This window comes from Camarhynchus parvulus, chromosome 1A (genome assembly GCF_901933205.1).
Source record: "Camarhynchus parvulus chromosome 1A, STF_HiC, whole genome shotgun sequence".
Classification (NCBI taxonomy): domain Eukaryota; kingdom Metazoa; phylum Chordata; class Aves; order Passeriformes; family Thraupidae; genus Camarhynchus; species Camarhynchus parvulus.
In genome coordinates this window covers 52,007,490-52,023,283 of record NC_044586.1, presented here as the reverse complement: position 1 = coordinate 52,023,283, position 15,794 = coordinate 52,007,490, and the positions used below count along the sequence as shown (strand labels likewise).

General features: G+C 42.6%; 1 protein-coding gene across 1 annotated transcript; it reads right to left on the bottom strand.

Moving 5' to 3' along the window:
• Positions 1-10,365: 10,365 nt before the first annotated feature.
• PIM3 (Pim-3 proto-oncogene, serine/threonine kinase) lies at positions 10,366-15,580 on the bottom strand. The gene is made up of 6 exons (XM_030960765.1): positions 14,840-15,580; positions 14,400-14,509; positions 14,204-14,254; positions 13,548-13,911; positions 12,109-12,285; positions 10,366-11,956 (listed from the first exon to the last, which is right to left on the bottom strand). Exons 1-6 carry the CDS (start codon positions 14,919-14,921, stop codon positions 11,772-11,774), a joined length of 969 nt encoding a protein of 322 aa, XP_030816625.1. The 5' UTR covers positions 14,922-15,580; the 3' UTR covers positions 10,366-11,771.
• Between the last annotated feature and the right edge of the window lie 214 nt (positions 15,581-15,794).

Here is a 15,794-nt window from a genome sequence, read left to right as displayed (position 1 = left end):
TAGCATCTGTTCACCTAGCAATGTCAGATAAGAGGGCAGTTGCCTCTAAAAGCCACTTACATATTAATCCACTCGACAGTTTTCTGCTTGTACATCTGGGACTGAGGCAGGATCAGACTCTAGCCATGACCTCACATAATCCTCCTTCTGTAGTGACACCCTTGCATAATACAGAAGAATATTTGCAGTGTCGGGGTCATGTCACCGCAGTACAAAGAGTCAGAAGTTGCATTATTGTGTCAAGGAGTTTTAAACAAGGCATGGAGCCTTGCACATATCTGTCATGTGGCCTTGTAAGAGATAGATTTGGGAAGCCCTAAGCAAGGCTGTTCCCAGATGTAAGGTCACTATCACAAAACAATAGTGTCACTGTGAGAGGCTCCAAGAGACAATCATCACATTTGACCATTAGATTATTAAAATGGATATCGTAACAATATAGTGTTGAGTTTGAAAGGAAATTATTTTCATACCTGAGCCAAGAAAAATTTTCCAGTAACAGCAGGAAGATTCAACTTGGATGCCTACAAAGTTCTGTGAGTTAATAATGGTCAGGCAGAGGGCCAGTAGAAATAGATGGTATTGTTTCAAAAATATATATTCATCCCTTTCCCCTTACACTTTCCCGCTGTTTGCCTTTCTGGACTGCAAGTGCTTCAGAGCAAAGCTGCATTTATGGCCTGAGATCAGTCATATTACTTACTTAATCAACAGCTGCAAATGGTAAATACGAGTAATATAAAACATTAATTGCTTTTTACCCATGTCTGCATCTGGCTCTCAGTGAGGTACTGCACTTGTTACTGCTGCATCTGACCATATGTTCCCGGGGCAATGCCTCTAAAGTCTTCATAGCAGCAATACACCTGAGACATGCAAGCTGTTGGCAAATCCCTGAAGTTTGGGCTGGAGGCAAGAGACAGAGTAACCAAGAGATAGTCAAGAGATCTATGAAACCAAAGGGTGTGGTGTGAAAATGGCAAAGAATAGTGAAGAGATAAGAAATCCAGGTAGCTAAAGATGAACCCTGGGGCAAGGAACAGGCAGGAACAGAGCAAAACTTGTCAAGCTTGATAACAGTGAGATTCTACAAAACACAACAAGCAGCTGACACAGTGATAAGATTGGTCTTACAAGCCAACACTTAATACCAGTTTTGGCCAATTGACTGTCTGCAGTTCAGTCATCTTGATGGATTGAGCAGCGTCTACCACACTCTGGCAAGAACTTGGGGCTGATATTAAATTCTTCCCAGAAAATAGTAATAAGATATGCACCACTGACATGTTCCTACATAATGATGATGTAGCAGGATGCTGATGCATTGAAAAGACATTGAAAACAAGCAAGGTTTTACAAATCTTTTCACCTCACTGTAATAATAAACACTAATCGGTCATTATCATTTTCCCATATTTTTCCTTCTGAATCTTTAGAGGGATTTTACACCAGAGCATTCAGGTCTCATAAGCCTTCAAAAAGCTACTGTAATCACTTCCCCAGAAATGGTAAATTTACAAAAAATGACTTTATTTTTTTTTATTTTTATAATAAAGATTCGAACAAGAATGATTGTACAAATTTCTAGTGCCCATGTCATTCACAGCAGCAGACTGCCACAATGAATCCCAAAATCTGCAAGGCATTTTTTTTCCCTCATTATTCTTCACTTTCTAGTTTTAATCCCATTCAGTTTCATTAGTATTCCTTCACTGTGTTGTCAGTCTGCATTATGGTGGGGGTTTGGAAGACCTTCAACAAAAGAATTCTTGCGTGTGCTACAACCCTCACCCTTTGTACCTTCATTCAGTGCCCAGTAGAATGAATTTCTAAATGCCTGCATATTGCAGGAAACCAACCCTTAATGACTCTTAGGGTGCAAGTCTAAACAGATGACAGTGCTTTCGAATCTGCTATGGAAACAATATGTTTTAATTAAGTATAAGGTTTAATACAATTTTCACTCCTTATACAAAAATGCATGGTGATTAACAGGCAGCTGACAAGACAACTCTAATAATTTCTGATTAAAAGCTTTTGTTTAGAATTTTCAGTCACTCTCTACAGGGAATTAATTACTGGAAATGAAAAAAAATGAAGGTTCATGCCAGTTAATATCCTTGAGAAAGCAGAAGGTAATCAACTGTATAAATTACAGTGGCATATGCAGGCCAGCCTGTGGTCAAAATTTGTACAACACACACCAGTCAGTTTTTGAGATGGTTAGACTGAAATGCATGTGCAGGGTAAATCTGTTGCAAGTAGCTGCTCCATAGTTTTAGGTAATCAATGAGCAGCTGTATTCAGATAAAGATGCCATTGCAACTTTTCTTCACTTTGTGATTTTTTAAATTACATTTACCTATTTAAAATGGCCACTGCTGTAGTTGCAAAGAATATATTTACATAATCCTTTTATACCCCATATTGCCCTTTAAATAAGCAAATCACCTTCTAAGGCAAATCTACATGGAAATATACATCAGAAACAGACATCAGGCTGTGGTAACTACTGATCTACCTACCCAGACCAGAGTTTCAGTTGAAAACTGAAACCATACCAGCTAAACTGGGGTGACAGGTACTCCAACAAATGCTCCCAAACAGGCTTTATATAAAAACTAGTGACAAAAGAAAAAATGAAACACTTTTTATTATCTATAGTTCTCAAAGAGGTGTTAGTTCAAAAACTTACCTGGGAAAATGTACTTGCAGAAAGTTTGATTAGACAATCTCTTAGTTGATGTCTCTGATTCTGGAGTGTTTTGTTCCTCTGAGTTGATTGCATTAACTTGAGTCAGTTAACAGCATTGTAAATGTTAATCTAGCTATGTGAAGATACTTTCATTTCAACACAAATGTTTGTATTTTTTCCCAGGTCTAAGCCAATTGACAATCAATTATATTCAATTTTAGCAGCTGGAGTGCAGAAGTACAGCACTAAAGAACAAATATATGCCCTCTGGGCATGGTAATCTTTCCCTGCAGAAAACCAGCACCAAGTCTGGCTTGATGCCTTATCACTATGCTACTTGAAGTATCTTCCATTCCAGTTTGTCACCAGTGCCATGCAAGGCTTGTACTGGCCACCTGCAAGACCTAGGAGAACTTAATGTGCACTTCTGATAATCTTGTGTTTGTCCAGGGATTCTTTATGACTGTTTAATATTGCCTTGATGACCACCATTTGTGGTGCTCAGTTGTCAGTGAGCCTCAACTGAACTAATCTGTTCATTAGAGAAAACCTACTGTAAGAATTTGAAATTTTTATATATATATATATATATATATATATATATATATATATATATATATATATATATATATATATATATATATCCGTATATATGAACTTGTGTCATTTGAAATTTCCATTAAAGAAATTCAGCATATTACAAGAAAACAAGAATTGGTCAGAAAGAGTAAATAATTTCAGGTCTGTTAATAACTTGGCTAAATATTCGGTGTGGTCAACTATATTACTTTGTTCTGGAATTAAGAAAGTTATAAGATGGCAGTAAGATGTAAACAAAAGTTGCCACCATATATACATATTCATAATCAGTGAATGAAGTCTCTAAAGGACTGTTAAAACTTTCTGGGTGAAAAGACCCACTGGCACCAGTGCAGTTTCTGCCATGATATTAGTTTTAAAATAATACCAAATAATAAGAATGTAACTTAGTAAAGAATATGAAAGTGTGTATTATTTGTTCTGAAACTGTGACATCACCCGTGTTCCCCCCCTCATCACCTGTATCAGTAGGATTTTGTCGCAGGCCTTAAAAGGAGTTGGATTGTGCTGTTAGTTGGTGACATAGAAAGTCTGTTCAGCAGAGGAAAAGAGAGGTACAAATTATGATCAACATTGTTATGAACCCCTTTTCACACCAACAGGCAGTTAGATGGGGAAAAAGAGCGAGTGTTTGTTAGCATGCTCTAACCAACTGAGCTAATCTCAGGGGTGAGTAACTAACTGCTCTTTGTGGTATTAACAAAAATGCCATCAAGGACTCGGGTTTTGAGACAATTTTTATGCTCTGCTTTTCTTCCAAGTTACCTTGCCCCTGCTTTCCAAATAACAGTCGTTGTCTTACAGAGAGGTGCAGCTACGACTTCTGAAAGACAGAGGGCTTCTTTCTCCTTTTCCTACTGCTTTTCAGCATTGCAGGAGAGGTTTCCTTTACAACTTCAGGCTTTCTTATTTATTTTCTCTCTAGGGCAGACACTCTTTTGTCACAAGTTAAGGGATATCTCTGTAGTCATCACACAGACAAAATCTCTCTTGAAATGATTGGAATTTTTGGACAAGAACTGCAGAATTGGGTCCTATACCACCAAAAGTATTTTGGCTAGGAGTTATCAGGGGAAATAGTGGTCCTCAGCTATTAGAGCTACTTGAGCGCATCACCACAACGAGCACTAAACTGGGAACAGTGCATCTTTAAAATGCACTCAAAAATCATGGTTTAGATAGGGACTAACCAAGATTTTCAAAGTCAGTTGCAGAAATTTTCCTTTAAGTACATTGGAATCCTACATATTAAACTGTGAATATTGATAAAAATATCCTAGAGAGGACAGTGAAGCTCATGCCTGCTGAGGAGACTCAAAATGATGAAGAAATAGGAAAATCATAGAGCTTGAGATAAAATAATAAATGCAATTATGATATCTCAACTCATTTGCATTACTTTTTCTCACTGCAACATATCTTTTCTTCATGAATAGCTGCAAAGCATTGTCATTGAATAACAATTCTGAAATGTTTAATGTATTTTCTCATTTGCAAATGTACCTGTGAAGCTGGTTAAAAAGTAGGGCATACTGTTGAGATATATAAATATGGTCATGAATTAAGTTTTGACCTGTGTAGGACTCTGAGTGACCTTTGTTCTTTCACTTCATCGGTACTTGATCCCTCACAAACAAATGCTCAGCACCTGATTTGAAGAAAAGCCACTTAAAATAATTTGCATGTGAGGTTAAAAATAGCAAGATTTGTCAGGTTCTTTGCAAATTAATTGTTGCAGAAGTTATCAAATAGAAACTAGGGGATATGCTCGATGAAGACTGACTAGAGAAAATTTTGTTATTACACATTTCCTTTCTTCAGCAGTACCATCTCTCTTCCATCACATCCCAGATCCAAGTGGTTGTGCATATTCCCTCACTTGTGCTGGGTTGCTATCAGAGAAATCAGTTTATTGATCTTAATACCAATGCACCAGCAAAAGGAAAGGATATTGGGAGGAACAATTTAGCTGACGCTGCTATGAGCAAAGGTCAGTAGCCCCATAGCCTCACCATCACGAGAAAATCTGTCACTACTGCTATTGATTAGGTCAAATCTTCATTAAAAAGTTTTGGTTTTGCCAGTAGCAAAACCAGTGCTGTCAATAAATTTTGTATTGGTTCAAGAAGCAAATGAATGTTGTGACTGAAATCTGTCTTTGTAATTCAAGATCATTAGGCTGAAGAAATTCAAGGTAATTTTAAAATAGCTTTATCTTCTAGATGATTTCTGAAAAATGTGTGTTTCTAAACATACTGATTTACTATACTATATAGTCTGTTTACTCTGGTGTTCAGCTGGCCTTACAGATATAAAACTCTTCCTTACCCAACTTAATCTGCCTTCTTGTTGATTAAATTTTTTATCCATTTATATCTGCCCAGACAATGGACAAATTTCCCACTGAAAAGCAGTGATCTCTTACATTTTTCTATGCTGGTAAAGCTTTATATTTTAAGGATTTTGATATTATTTAGACCGTTTAAAAAAACAAACAAACTACCCTCCTCTTCCCCTCCCCTCTCTCCACCCCAAAATCTTTGCATGGAGTCTGAACACAGGAGTATTTCCCCACAGGTAATGGACATCTTTCCTTAGGATGATCTTGAAAGACACTTTTCCCTTTCATGACTATATTAGGCTTGGAAATTTCTGGAAAAGAAATACTTTTGGGGAATGGGGAATCATCACTCCAATCTTTAATAACATATGCCTGTTAACATATTTATATATTTTAATTCAAATAAATTGTTATTTGATGCTTATATTTTCCTGTCCTAAAAGAAAGAAAGCAGAAAAGGGGAGAGAGAAACTTCAACCCTGAAACCAGGCCATTCATAATTACCAGACTAAATTTCTCAAGCAAAACTTTTTTTTTATTTCTACAAAAGAGCATTTTTTTTCAGTAGCACTAACCTACAGACAAAAAAAAAATCCACCTATCTATTACACAGACAATTATTCATAACATAATAAAACATTTTCTTCAGGATTCTGTACATAATACAGCAAAATACCAAAATACTTCAGTTTTCAGTATAATTTTCTGTAATCTTTCTGTACTCCTAATTGGAGACCTAAAGCGACTTGCTGAGCCAATAGTAGCAAACGAAGAATCATATTGATCCACGAGTCACTTTTCTGACTATGACTTAATTCTAATTTTGATGTTTAACACAGACTTACCTGAGAAACAGTGAAAGTCAAAGTATGCATCTCACTAATTCTCTTAGTGGACTAGTATAAGCAGCTTTTTACATAATGGTTTGTGTAGTCAATTAGCAGAGTATTAGCCATAATAGATAACGTTCTTACTAAGACCATATTAATTAGAGCTTAAACACAGCTAATCTGAGACCTATATTGAATTTATATTATTATGTAAGCAAAACGTTTCCGCAGGCAAGTAATTTCCTTCACAGCATTTGAAGGAAAAGGAAATCCTAGCATCTGAGATATAAAAATGCCGATTTTATCAGAGAATGGCAAACCATTTAATGTTTCTTGAAACTTGAGTGTGCCAGGCTGTATTGCAAATAATAATTACGAGCAGTAAAGGACTGAAAGATTGAATACCTTTTAAATTTATTGGAAGAAAAGGAGTGGAATTGCAAGGTAACAAAATATCTGCAAGAATTTAATGGATGTATATGTCTGCTCCTCATTTTGCCTTGAGTTACACCTCAGCTCTGGAGTTTTCTAGTCTCTTCTCTTCATCAAAAAAAGAGCTAGTATGTCTATGTGGACCCATTTTTTAATGATAACATGAATTCACCAGTTATGAGACAAACTTTCTCTGAAAATAATTAGGAATCCTCTCTTATACAGATTAAAATTAATTTTTAGTTGCATGGATTTGTGGCCTCCTTATCACTTTGTTCAGCAGTTCTGCAATATAACCAAAGCTTAATACGTCCCTGGTAAATCAGCTACCTGAAGAAGTGCTGTAGGCAAAAACATGTTAAATTTTTAAATCACATTAAACTCAGTAATTGCAGATTTACAAGCAGAGAAAATTTTGGGACAGTATCAAAAACTGTATTGCAATGAAACTAAAATGCTGCCATCCTGATGTCTGCTACGAATTGTGGCATCAGTGCTGTTAGCAGAAAAAATTTCACTAAAATGGGGCTGATAGGGCCACAACATTCTGTTGTCTAGTTACACCACAGAGAATTATTGCCCATCTGCATGCCAGAAGAAGTGACTCTCATGGTTGCTGAAATGAAGTGGAAGAATGAGGGCTAATATGGCTGTAAATGCTCATGCCAAGAGTCATGTAGGTGACTGGGGCACACCAGGCAGGTTAGCACTATAACATCAGATGCAGATTTGACCACCTATTGAATACATAATCCCCTCTCCCATTTTTATTGAGATTTTTGCATTTGTAGTAATTTAAAATTTTGCACTTTTAGTGAAATATCCCTTCAAGCATTATGGAATAATTAAGTATCAGCCATACTCACTCACATCTAAAAATATCAGCCAGCAGTGCTTTAAAATCTCCCCAATTTGTGCATCATTATTTTTGGAACATGTACTTTAATTTCACCAACAGAGGTCACTAAACCACTGAGAACCATAAGTGTTTGGTGGGAACACACCCTAGTCAATCTTCCTAACATCTTTTGATAGTTATTTTCAAAGAGCTCTTATTCAGCTGCTGCAGTAAATATAAGCTCAGTCAACAAAAGAGACAAAAAAAAAAAGAAGACAGTGTATGCTTATGCACTTAGGGAAATGAGCTTTACTCAGGATATGAATTACACAAAACACTACATTGTTAAAGATATTTCAATATTAGAATTTATTTAAAATATCTATTATGAAGCCAGTAGCATACATACATGCATAGGTATGAGTATTGTTAAATCAATTTTTCAAGGTTAAAAGAGGCCCTGATTTAAACTATAGTGTTTTGAATGACCTGCTGAATTTTATTTTTCAAGCTTTGTGCTGTGGAAAACCAACCTAGTGGGGAGAGATTATGAAGAGGAGGATCCCAGAGAAATAACATTTAATGGTATTAATACCAGATAGAAGCACAGGAGAAACCAAGAGCTGTCACTGACTTGCTCATTTTGGCAGAAACACTCAGCTAATGGAACTGTATTAACACATCATTTTCCAACTTTCAACTGTAATGAAAAGCTATTTTTACAAATCATTACTTTCAGTATACGGTGTTTCAGCCACATGGCTTCTATTAGTGTACAGGGGAGTTTCACAACCAAAGCTGCCTGTGCAGCACTGAAAGTGCACCTTTTATGTTGAGCTAATCCCAGAGGGGAGTCAGCACTCGTGCCCGTGTCCTTTTGACCTTTATCCTTTTAATGCATTTTGCCTCAGTAGCAAAAGGTGAAAACCTAGTTTTTATGTCTCAAAACAGAGCGTTTCAACTCTGATTCTCAGTGAAGCTAAGGAAAGTAACATCAGCTCTTGTGGAAATGTTGAAAGTCCCTGGCTCAGCAATCAACAATAGCTTTACAAATGTGTTTTTAGAATCTCTTTTCTGGTAGCCCTTTGAAGCTCACCCATACAGCCCTGCTGCCATCCCTCTGAACAGCTGTGAACATGTGAAGTCACTGGAGTGGAAGATGTTAATTACTGTCAGCTACTGGAATTTCTCCAGGGACCTCTTGTGGTTAGAAACGTGTTTCCCTAAAGAAGTGGCCTAGGTGCTGGGATCATCTCTCCTGCAGCATACCTGAATCCTCCCTTCTTAAACAAAAGGAATTTCTCATTCCAAAGCAAAACTCTAAATATTCACTTTTAAGTGTTCTTCTCACATGACACTGTGATTTTTCTAAGCAATCTTAACTGTAGAATCTTTTATTTCTGTGAATAGAATTCCAACAATAGGGAACCTAGTTTAGCATATATACAAATTTTCATTAAAAAATGGGGAAACAAGTCTAAAATAAAAAAGGAACAAAATCAGAAAACATAGAAAATAAATTGATGGACAGAAGTGTGGTTAGGGCTTTTTTTCCCCAACTAGAGTAATTTGACCTTCCTTTTTATGGCCAAGAAAAGGCTACACACCTTCCCTCTGTGTCATCAGAAAAGGGCACAGACTAAAAATGGTCTTTTTTCTTCAGATTTACCTCCTGCTATTTATTGGCATTTTGAGTCTGAACTAGTTAGCATCAGGAGCTTGATGTGATGCCAGTGAGCTATTACCCACAGGGAACCAAAATAATAGCAGATGAGCTGGCAGAAAGATCCCCAGAAAGGGAAATAACATGAAACTAAGATTCTAAGCCTAGCCCTTTACTGTGACAACTACAAAGCTCCTTTAATGACTGAACACATCCTTAAATATACCTCGTAGATCCCTCTGCAGTAGTTAAACCTTGTAATCACTACCACCCCCGCAACAAGACCAAGTCAGGTAAGTCTCTGGCTACAGAGAAACGAGGATGAAATCGTTAATCTGCAGGACTTGACTCCTAAGGTGTGTGAAGATAAATGCTGAGGACATTTCTCTTGTCCTTTGCTGTAGGTGAGAATGGCACATGCTCCATCAAGTGACGGACACACCAGTCTTGGATAATCTAAGGGAGTTAAGGAAAACAATCACCCTGATCCCCAAGAATGCTGTCCCTTTACCAGAAGTCCTCACCCAGCCCGAGAAGGAAGGTGTAAATGGGAAGAAGGAAACTGAATGTAATGGAAAGTAAACATATCACCTGTGAAAACAGTAACCACCAACAGCTACAGAACCCCTTCCTTGTTATACTTAAAGACACGTACACTGATATTCAGTGTTTACAGAGGTAAAAGTCCCACAATTACAGGGCCAATTCCCTTTTATGTAGGCCATTAGTGCTGTTGTATTGTACTCCTTCCTCAGTCCAACATCAAACGCGATTGAGGAGCAGATAGAGCTCAGGTGAGGGATTGCTTAATTCTTTCAAAATGGTCACTGCTTAGTGGCCTAGACCTTCTCCTAACTCTGGCTCAGCTGCTGCAGGCCTTAACAAGGCTTGAGATGGTAACAGAATGTGTTTCCCAGCTCATCACAAGTAATAATGAAGGTAAAAGTAAGTACACAAACACAGAACTGTTATATACAAAAAGTTTAATTGAAATACCTGTATAAAAAATATGATCTCCATACATTTCACACCGTTAAACAGAAGAAAAAAATCCAAATCCAAGCTGCATAAATGCAACCAGATCACAGAAACACAGCTATTAAAATAAATTAAGGTTTATGACTCTGCCACTCTACCTTCCAGAGCCAATGCACGGAGACTGTACAATGTCAATAATTTAAAACCCTTCCAAACAGCATTACTTTACACTTCTGGTACAATACCAGACAAAAGGCATACTGACTAACTTTAAAAAGTCATTCTATTTCCCTTAAATTAGACTTTGTACAACAATTTCCCATCTTCCAACAAAAAACTGGTAAGGTCAGAAAATTTTTTTATTTTTATTTTTTTGTAACCAAAAGTTGACAGGAATGCAGAAAAAAAAGTGCCATGGGCAAACCACTAAAATTCCCATGGGGAGAAGGAGGGGAAAGCACAGTGTTGAATAACTCTAACCAAATAAATTAACCAAATAAATAGCCACAGTTGAAAACTGTGGGAGGTCTTCTAAAATCCAAACAATAAATAACTGTATAGTACACGGGAAAAACCAAGTTTACATAAACACATTATACAGGTATGGAAAAAAAAAGTAGAAGTCCTTGAATATTGCATTGATTGTGCATTCAACATGCCCATACATACTTTAAGACTCGCAGGGTGACAAAAGGCCGGGGGGAGTTGAGAAAGGGGCTTCTCATGCCCAATGGTAGAGATGATAAAAGGAAACATGAATAAATGTTTCTGATAAAGAAGCCGATATACCTGTTCATATTTCTGTGCAGGCTATAGGAAATATTTTGAGCAGCAGAGGTGGGTTGGATTTGTAAAGGGCAGGGGGGACAGGAGTGAAATGTCTGTGTTCAAGTATTCCATCACCAGTGGATGGGACTACTTCATTCAATCACCGAACAGGTTCTCCAATGCATCATAGGAGCTGCTTCCCCCAGCACTGAGTCTAAAGGGAGCAAATTCCTATAATGAACTGGATCTTCTTTGGACATAGACAGCTCAAAAAAGAAAGTCCCACTGAAGCAGCTTTCAAAAAGGCACTCAAAAGCAAATAAAATCTAGTCCAGGCTCTATGAGAGCAAAAAAGTTTACCATGTATTCAAGAGGTCACTGCTTTCTTAATAAGGTCAGTCTTTGACTAAGTACTGGCCTGCAACTCCCAAACATCAGCGTTTCCAAAGGAAATCTCTCATTCCAAAGCAGAAACCAGCAAAGGGGGAAAACAAAATCAAGTCCCTCAGACAAAGATTCAACTACAGAATAATGAATGCATTTTTCTAGCCCCTCCTATGTATTGGCAGCAGCACTGTGGTCTTTCTGCTTGAAGCTCCCCCTCCCAGTGCGAGGTCCTTAGTAATTCACAGACTCTCATTACTTGAACTTGTACTAGATACATCAGTATCAAGGGTCCGTAGCCTTATGTCACAGTCCTCAGACTTCACTACTTCAGATTTGTGCATCCATTGATGGTCAAAAATCTGCTCAAGTGTTGGTCTGTCTGAAGGCCTCAGTGAAAGGCACCATTTGATCAGCTGTTGACATTCTGTAACAAAAAAGAAAACCATATTAGACTAAAAAAGTAAAAAAAAAGACAATCCTCAGTAACAAAAATCCACCCACACAAGCTCATGTGTACAAGACCATTAAAAAAAAACCCAAAACAAAAAAAATCCATTTGACTTCTGCAGAACTTACCAGGTGAAATTCTTCTCCTGAAGTATAATCGCCCCCTCAAGATTTCTTCATCTTGCTCAAAAGGGATGTCTCCACAAACCATGTCATATAACAGAACTCCCAGAGACCATACTGTTGCTGACCGCCCATGGTATCTGTGGTATCTGATCCACTCTGGAGGGCTGTATACTCTCGTTCCTGAAAGAAAAAAAACGAACAACACAATTAGAGTAAAGGTTTAAAGTGTTTCCCCATTATTCAGCTCCTTCTGGCAGAGCTAAATTAAATTTAAAAAACTTGACATTTAGGAATTTTAAAAAACCAAAAAAAAAAAAAAACCCAACACCAAACCCAGAAAACTAAACAGCTTTAAATTTTTCACAAGCCAAAGCCATTAGCAGTGTAATTTCAGGTCATCTGCAGGGTTACACCAGACTTGGCCCATCCGGTTGTTCTATTTTGTTGCAAGGAATAACACAGCCCCATCAGCTGACTGTTTACTGAGGCAAGCTCCCTTTCACTGACCACGTGGCGTCTGCAGCATCACACCAAAAATAGACACAAAAGGACAAAGGGGGCTGGCAGGGAGGAGGAGAGGGCGACAAGAAGGTGAAACTCAGGTCTGCCCGCATTACACGGGGCTAATCTGCTTTATCCAATTCCACAGGGCAGTAAACAAAATAGGGCCGCTTACGATTTCTATGTTTTAAGGCCTCCCCCGGGGCTTCTATGCGGCAGTTTTTCCCAACTCGCCCCCCTGCTCCTCCTCCCTCCAGTGTCCGAGGGCTCCTTGGATACCAAACAAAACGGGGAATTCGTGATGCGAGGGTCACGTGCGGCAGGGCTTCGGGTTTCACAACAAACAGATGTGAGTGCGGCAGCTGGGGCGGGGGGAGCGAGACCCCGGTGTTACATCAGTCGTACACCAAGGACTGGGGGAAACGCTCCCTCTGGTCACATGCTGGCTTATGTTCAGCTTTCCCACCTCTAAAGCATCGACCCCAGCCGCTGTAGCAAGTCATTTCGAGGGAGTGCATTTGTCCCCATCGCTTTAAAATCTGCAATGCGGGATTTCCAGGACACTGGCAGAATGGGAGCGGGGGAGGTACCACTCCGAGTTAAAAAAAACCACCGCATATAAAAACTGCATATCCACACATGGAAACAACCGACACTGGCAAAACCTCCATGTAAACAGATCGCCCTCTAGGAAAAAAACCCAGCTTTTTCCAAGACAGGGAAACATAAACTGCTGCGTCACTGCCTGGAATCGCTTCTTTCCTACGCAACTGAACACCCCTAAGCGGCTTCGGGTCCGCAGGTTTCCATTACCGATAGACCTGATATGAACCCCCGCAGCAGGGGCTCTGCTTGCTGTGACTGGTCACTGGAAAGGGACTAGGTGGCAGCTCTGGGGAGGGCATCACCCCGGGAGGGGCACGGGAAGGGTGGGCACGTACCGTCGAAATCGGTATAGACTGTATCCTTGAGGAGGGCCCCTGAGCCAAAATCAATGAGCTTCAGCTCGCCCGTGCGGAGGTCAACCAGAAGGTTCTCGTCCTTGATGTCCCGGTGCACCACGCCGCAGCCGTAGCAGTGGCGCACCGCCTCCAGCACCTGCCGGAAGAACCCGCGGGCCGTCTCCTCGTCCAGGGCACCCTTCTCCGTGATGAAGTCGAACAGGTCCTTCACCAGCTCGGGCCGCTCCATGATGATCAGGTACCCGTCGGGCCGCTCGTACCAGTCTAGCAGCTTGATGACCCCTCTGAAGCCGGAGCCCACCTTCTTGAGAAGGACGATCTCCAGGGGCACCATGATGCCGCTCTGGGCAGAAAAAGGGCCGCGGGTTAGCGGGGGGATGGCGCGGCCCGGGGCACCCCCTCGCTGAGGGGAGGGAGGAGGGGAGGGCGTGCAGGGCGGGGAGGAGGGCGCGGCCGGCGGGGCCCCTCTGCCGCTGCCGCAGTCCGAGGGGCGGGCGCGGCGCTGCGGCGGCGAACCCCCGCCAAATTCCCTCCCGACGCAGAGGCCGCGCCAGCGGGGCGGGCCCCACCGCCCACACAATGGCCTCGCCGCGGCGGAGCCCCGCGGCACCCCCGGAGTCCCCCCGGGTACTTACAATGGTGCCCCACTCGGTCACCCGCTCCTTCACCACATGCTTCACGGCGACCTGCAGAGTGCGGAGAACGGAGGCGCCGTGAGCGGCGGGGCGGGCTCAGCCTGCGCCCCGCCGCCGAGGGCCGGGCCGGCCGCGCCCGCCGCTTCCCGCGCCACGCTCCCGCCCGCCGCCCCCGCCCGGGAGCCCCGCGCCTCACCGGCAGCCCGTCGGCGATCCTGTTCCCTGCGTACACGGTGCCGAAGCCCCCGCTGCCCAGCACGGAGCCCACCTGGTAGACTTTATCAAAGGGCTCCTTCTCCACTTTCACTGCGTAAACAAGAGGGAAAAACCCGCGTTAATGTCCGCAACCACGCTGCACCCGAATAATAATAATAATAATAATAATAGCAATAATGATAAAAATAATAAATAATATTTAAAAAGCCCACAAACGCTCTGCCCGGCAGAACCATACTGTGCGCGCTGCCCTGATTCCGACCAAGGCTTTATAAAAAAATATTTTTCTGTTAATAAAATTTAAAAAATATATAAACGCAGCTCCAGGAGTTGCGAGACGCCGAGCCCAAGACCCCGGTAACGCAGGGCCGGTCCGTGCCCCTCCGGCGCGGCGCTGGCAGGGACACCCCAGCCTCGTACCTGGCTGGAGGATCTTCACCGGCAAGTGGTCCATGCTGGGGCTGCAGATGTGCGCCAGCGAGCCGAACTTGGAAAGCAACATCTTCCGAGGGGGGGAGGAAAACGTCGAGTTAGGTCCCCGCGGCAGCTCCGCCGGCGTCCTCTCGGCTCGGCGCGGCTCTCCTCTCTCCGGAGCCGGCGGAGGGCGGCGGGCCGCCGAAAGCTTCTGCGCGGCTCCTTCTTCGGCCGGGAGCGGGAACCCACGAAGTCCTTGGGGGTCCGTCCCCGCCGGCAGTAGTCCAAGTGTCGGTCGCACAAAGTCCTCCGGAGAAACGCAATCAGCGAACACGCCGCTCCCGCGTTTCTTCTTCCACCCGGCGAAAGCCGCTCGGGGCGCAGGCAGGCACAGGCAGAACTATAGCCCTCCGCGGAGGCAGACAAGTCCGGGGGCTTCGGCTCCGCGCGTGGAGCCCGCCCCTGCGGGGGCCGCGGTGGCAGGAGCGGGCTGGGCGCCGCAGTGGAGCCGTGGCGGGCGGAGGACAGACCGCGCCGCCGCCGAGCTGCCCGCGCGCTTCTGAGCCGGCGGCGCCGCCGAGCCGCCTCTTAACTCCCAATATTTTGGTGAGGGCAGAGTGCGGCGAGCGCGCCGAGAATATCCCTCCGCGGGGGAGGGGGGGGAAACACCTCTCCCCGCCGTCCCCGCCGCCCCCTCCCCTCTGCGCCGGAGCCCCCGCGGGGCGGCGGCCTTGACTGCAGCGCCCTATCCCGCCCCACCGCACGGGCGGACACGGGGAGGGCGGGGGGCTGGGAACTACTTAATCTGTAGTAACCGGCGCGCAGAGTTACACATCGTCTGAGAGGAACGCATCACACATTAGCGGCAAAAAGGGGGGGGAAAAAAAAAAAAAAAAAAAAAAAGGCGGGGGGGAGATTCTCCCGTGCGCGTTAACGCTGCCGCGCGGCCAATCGCCAGGCG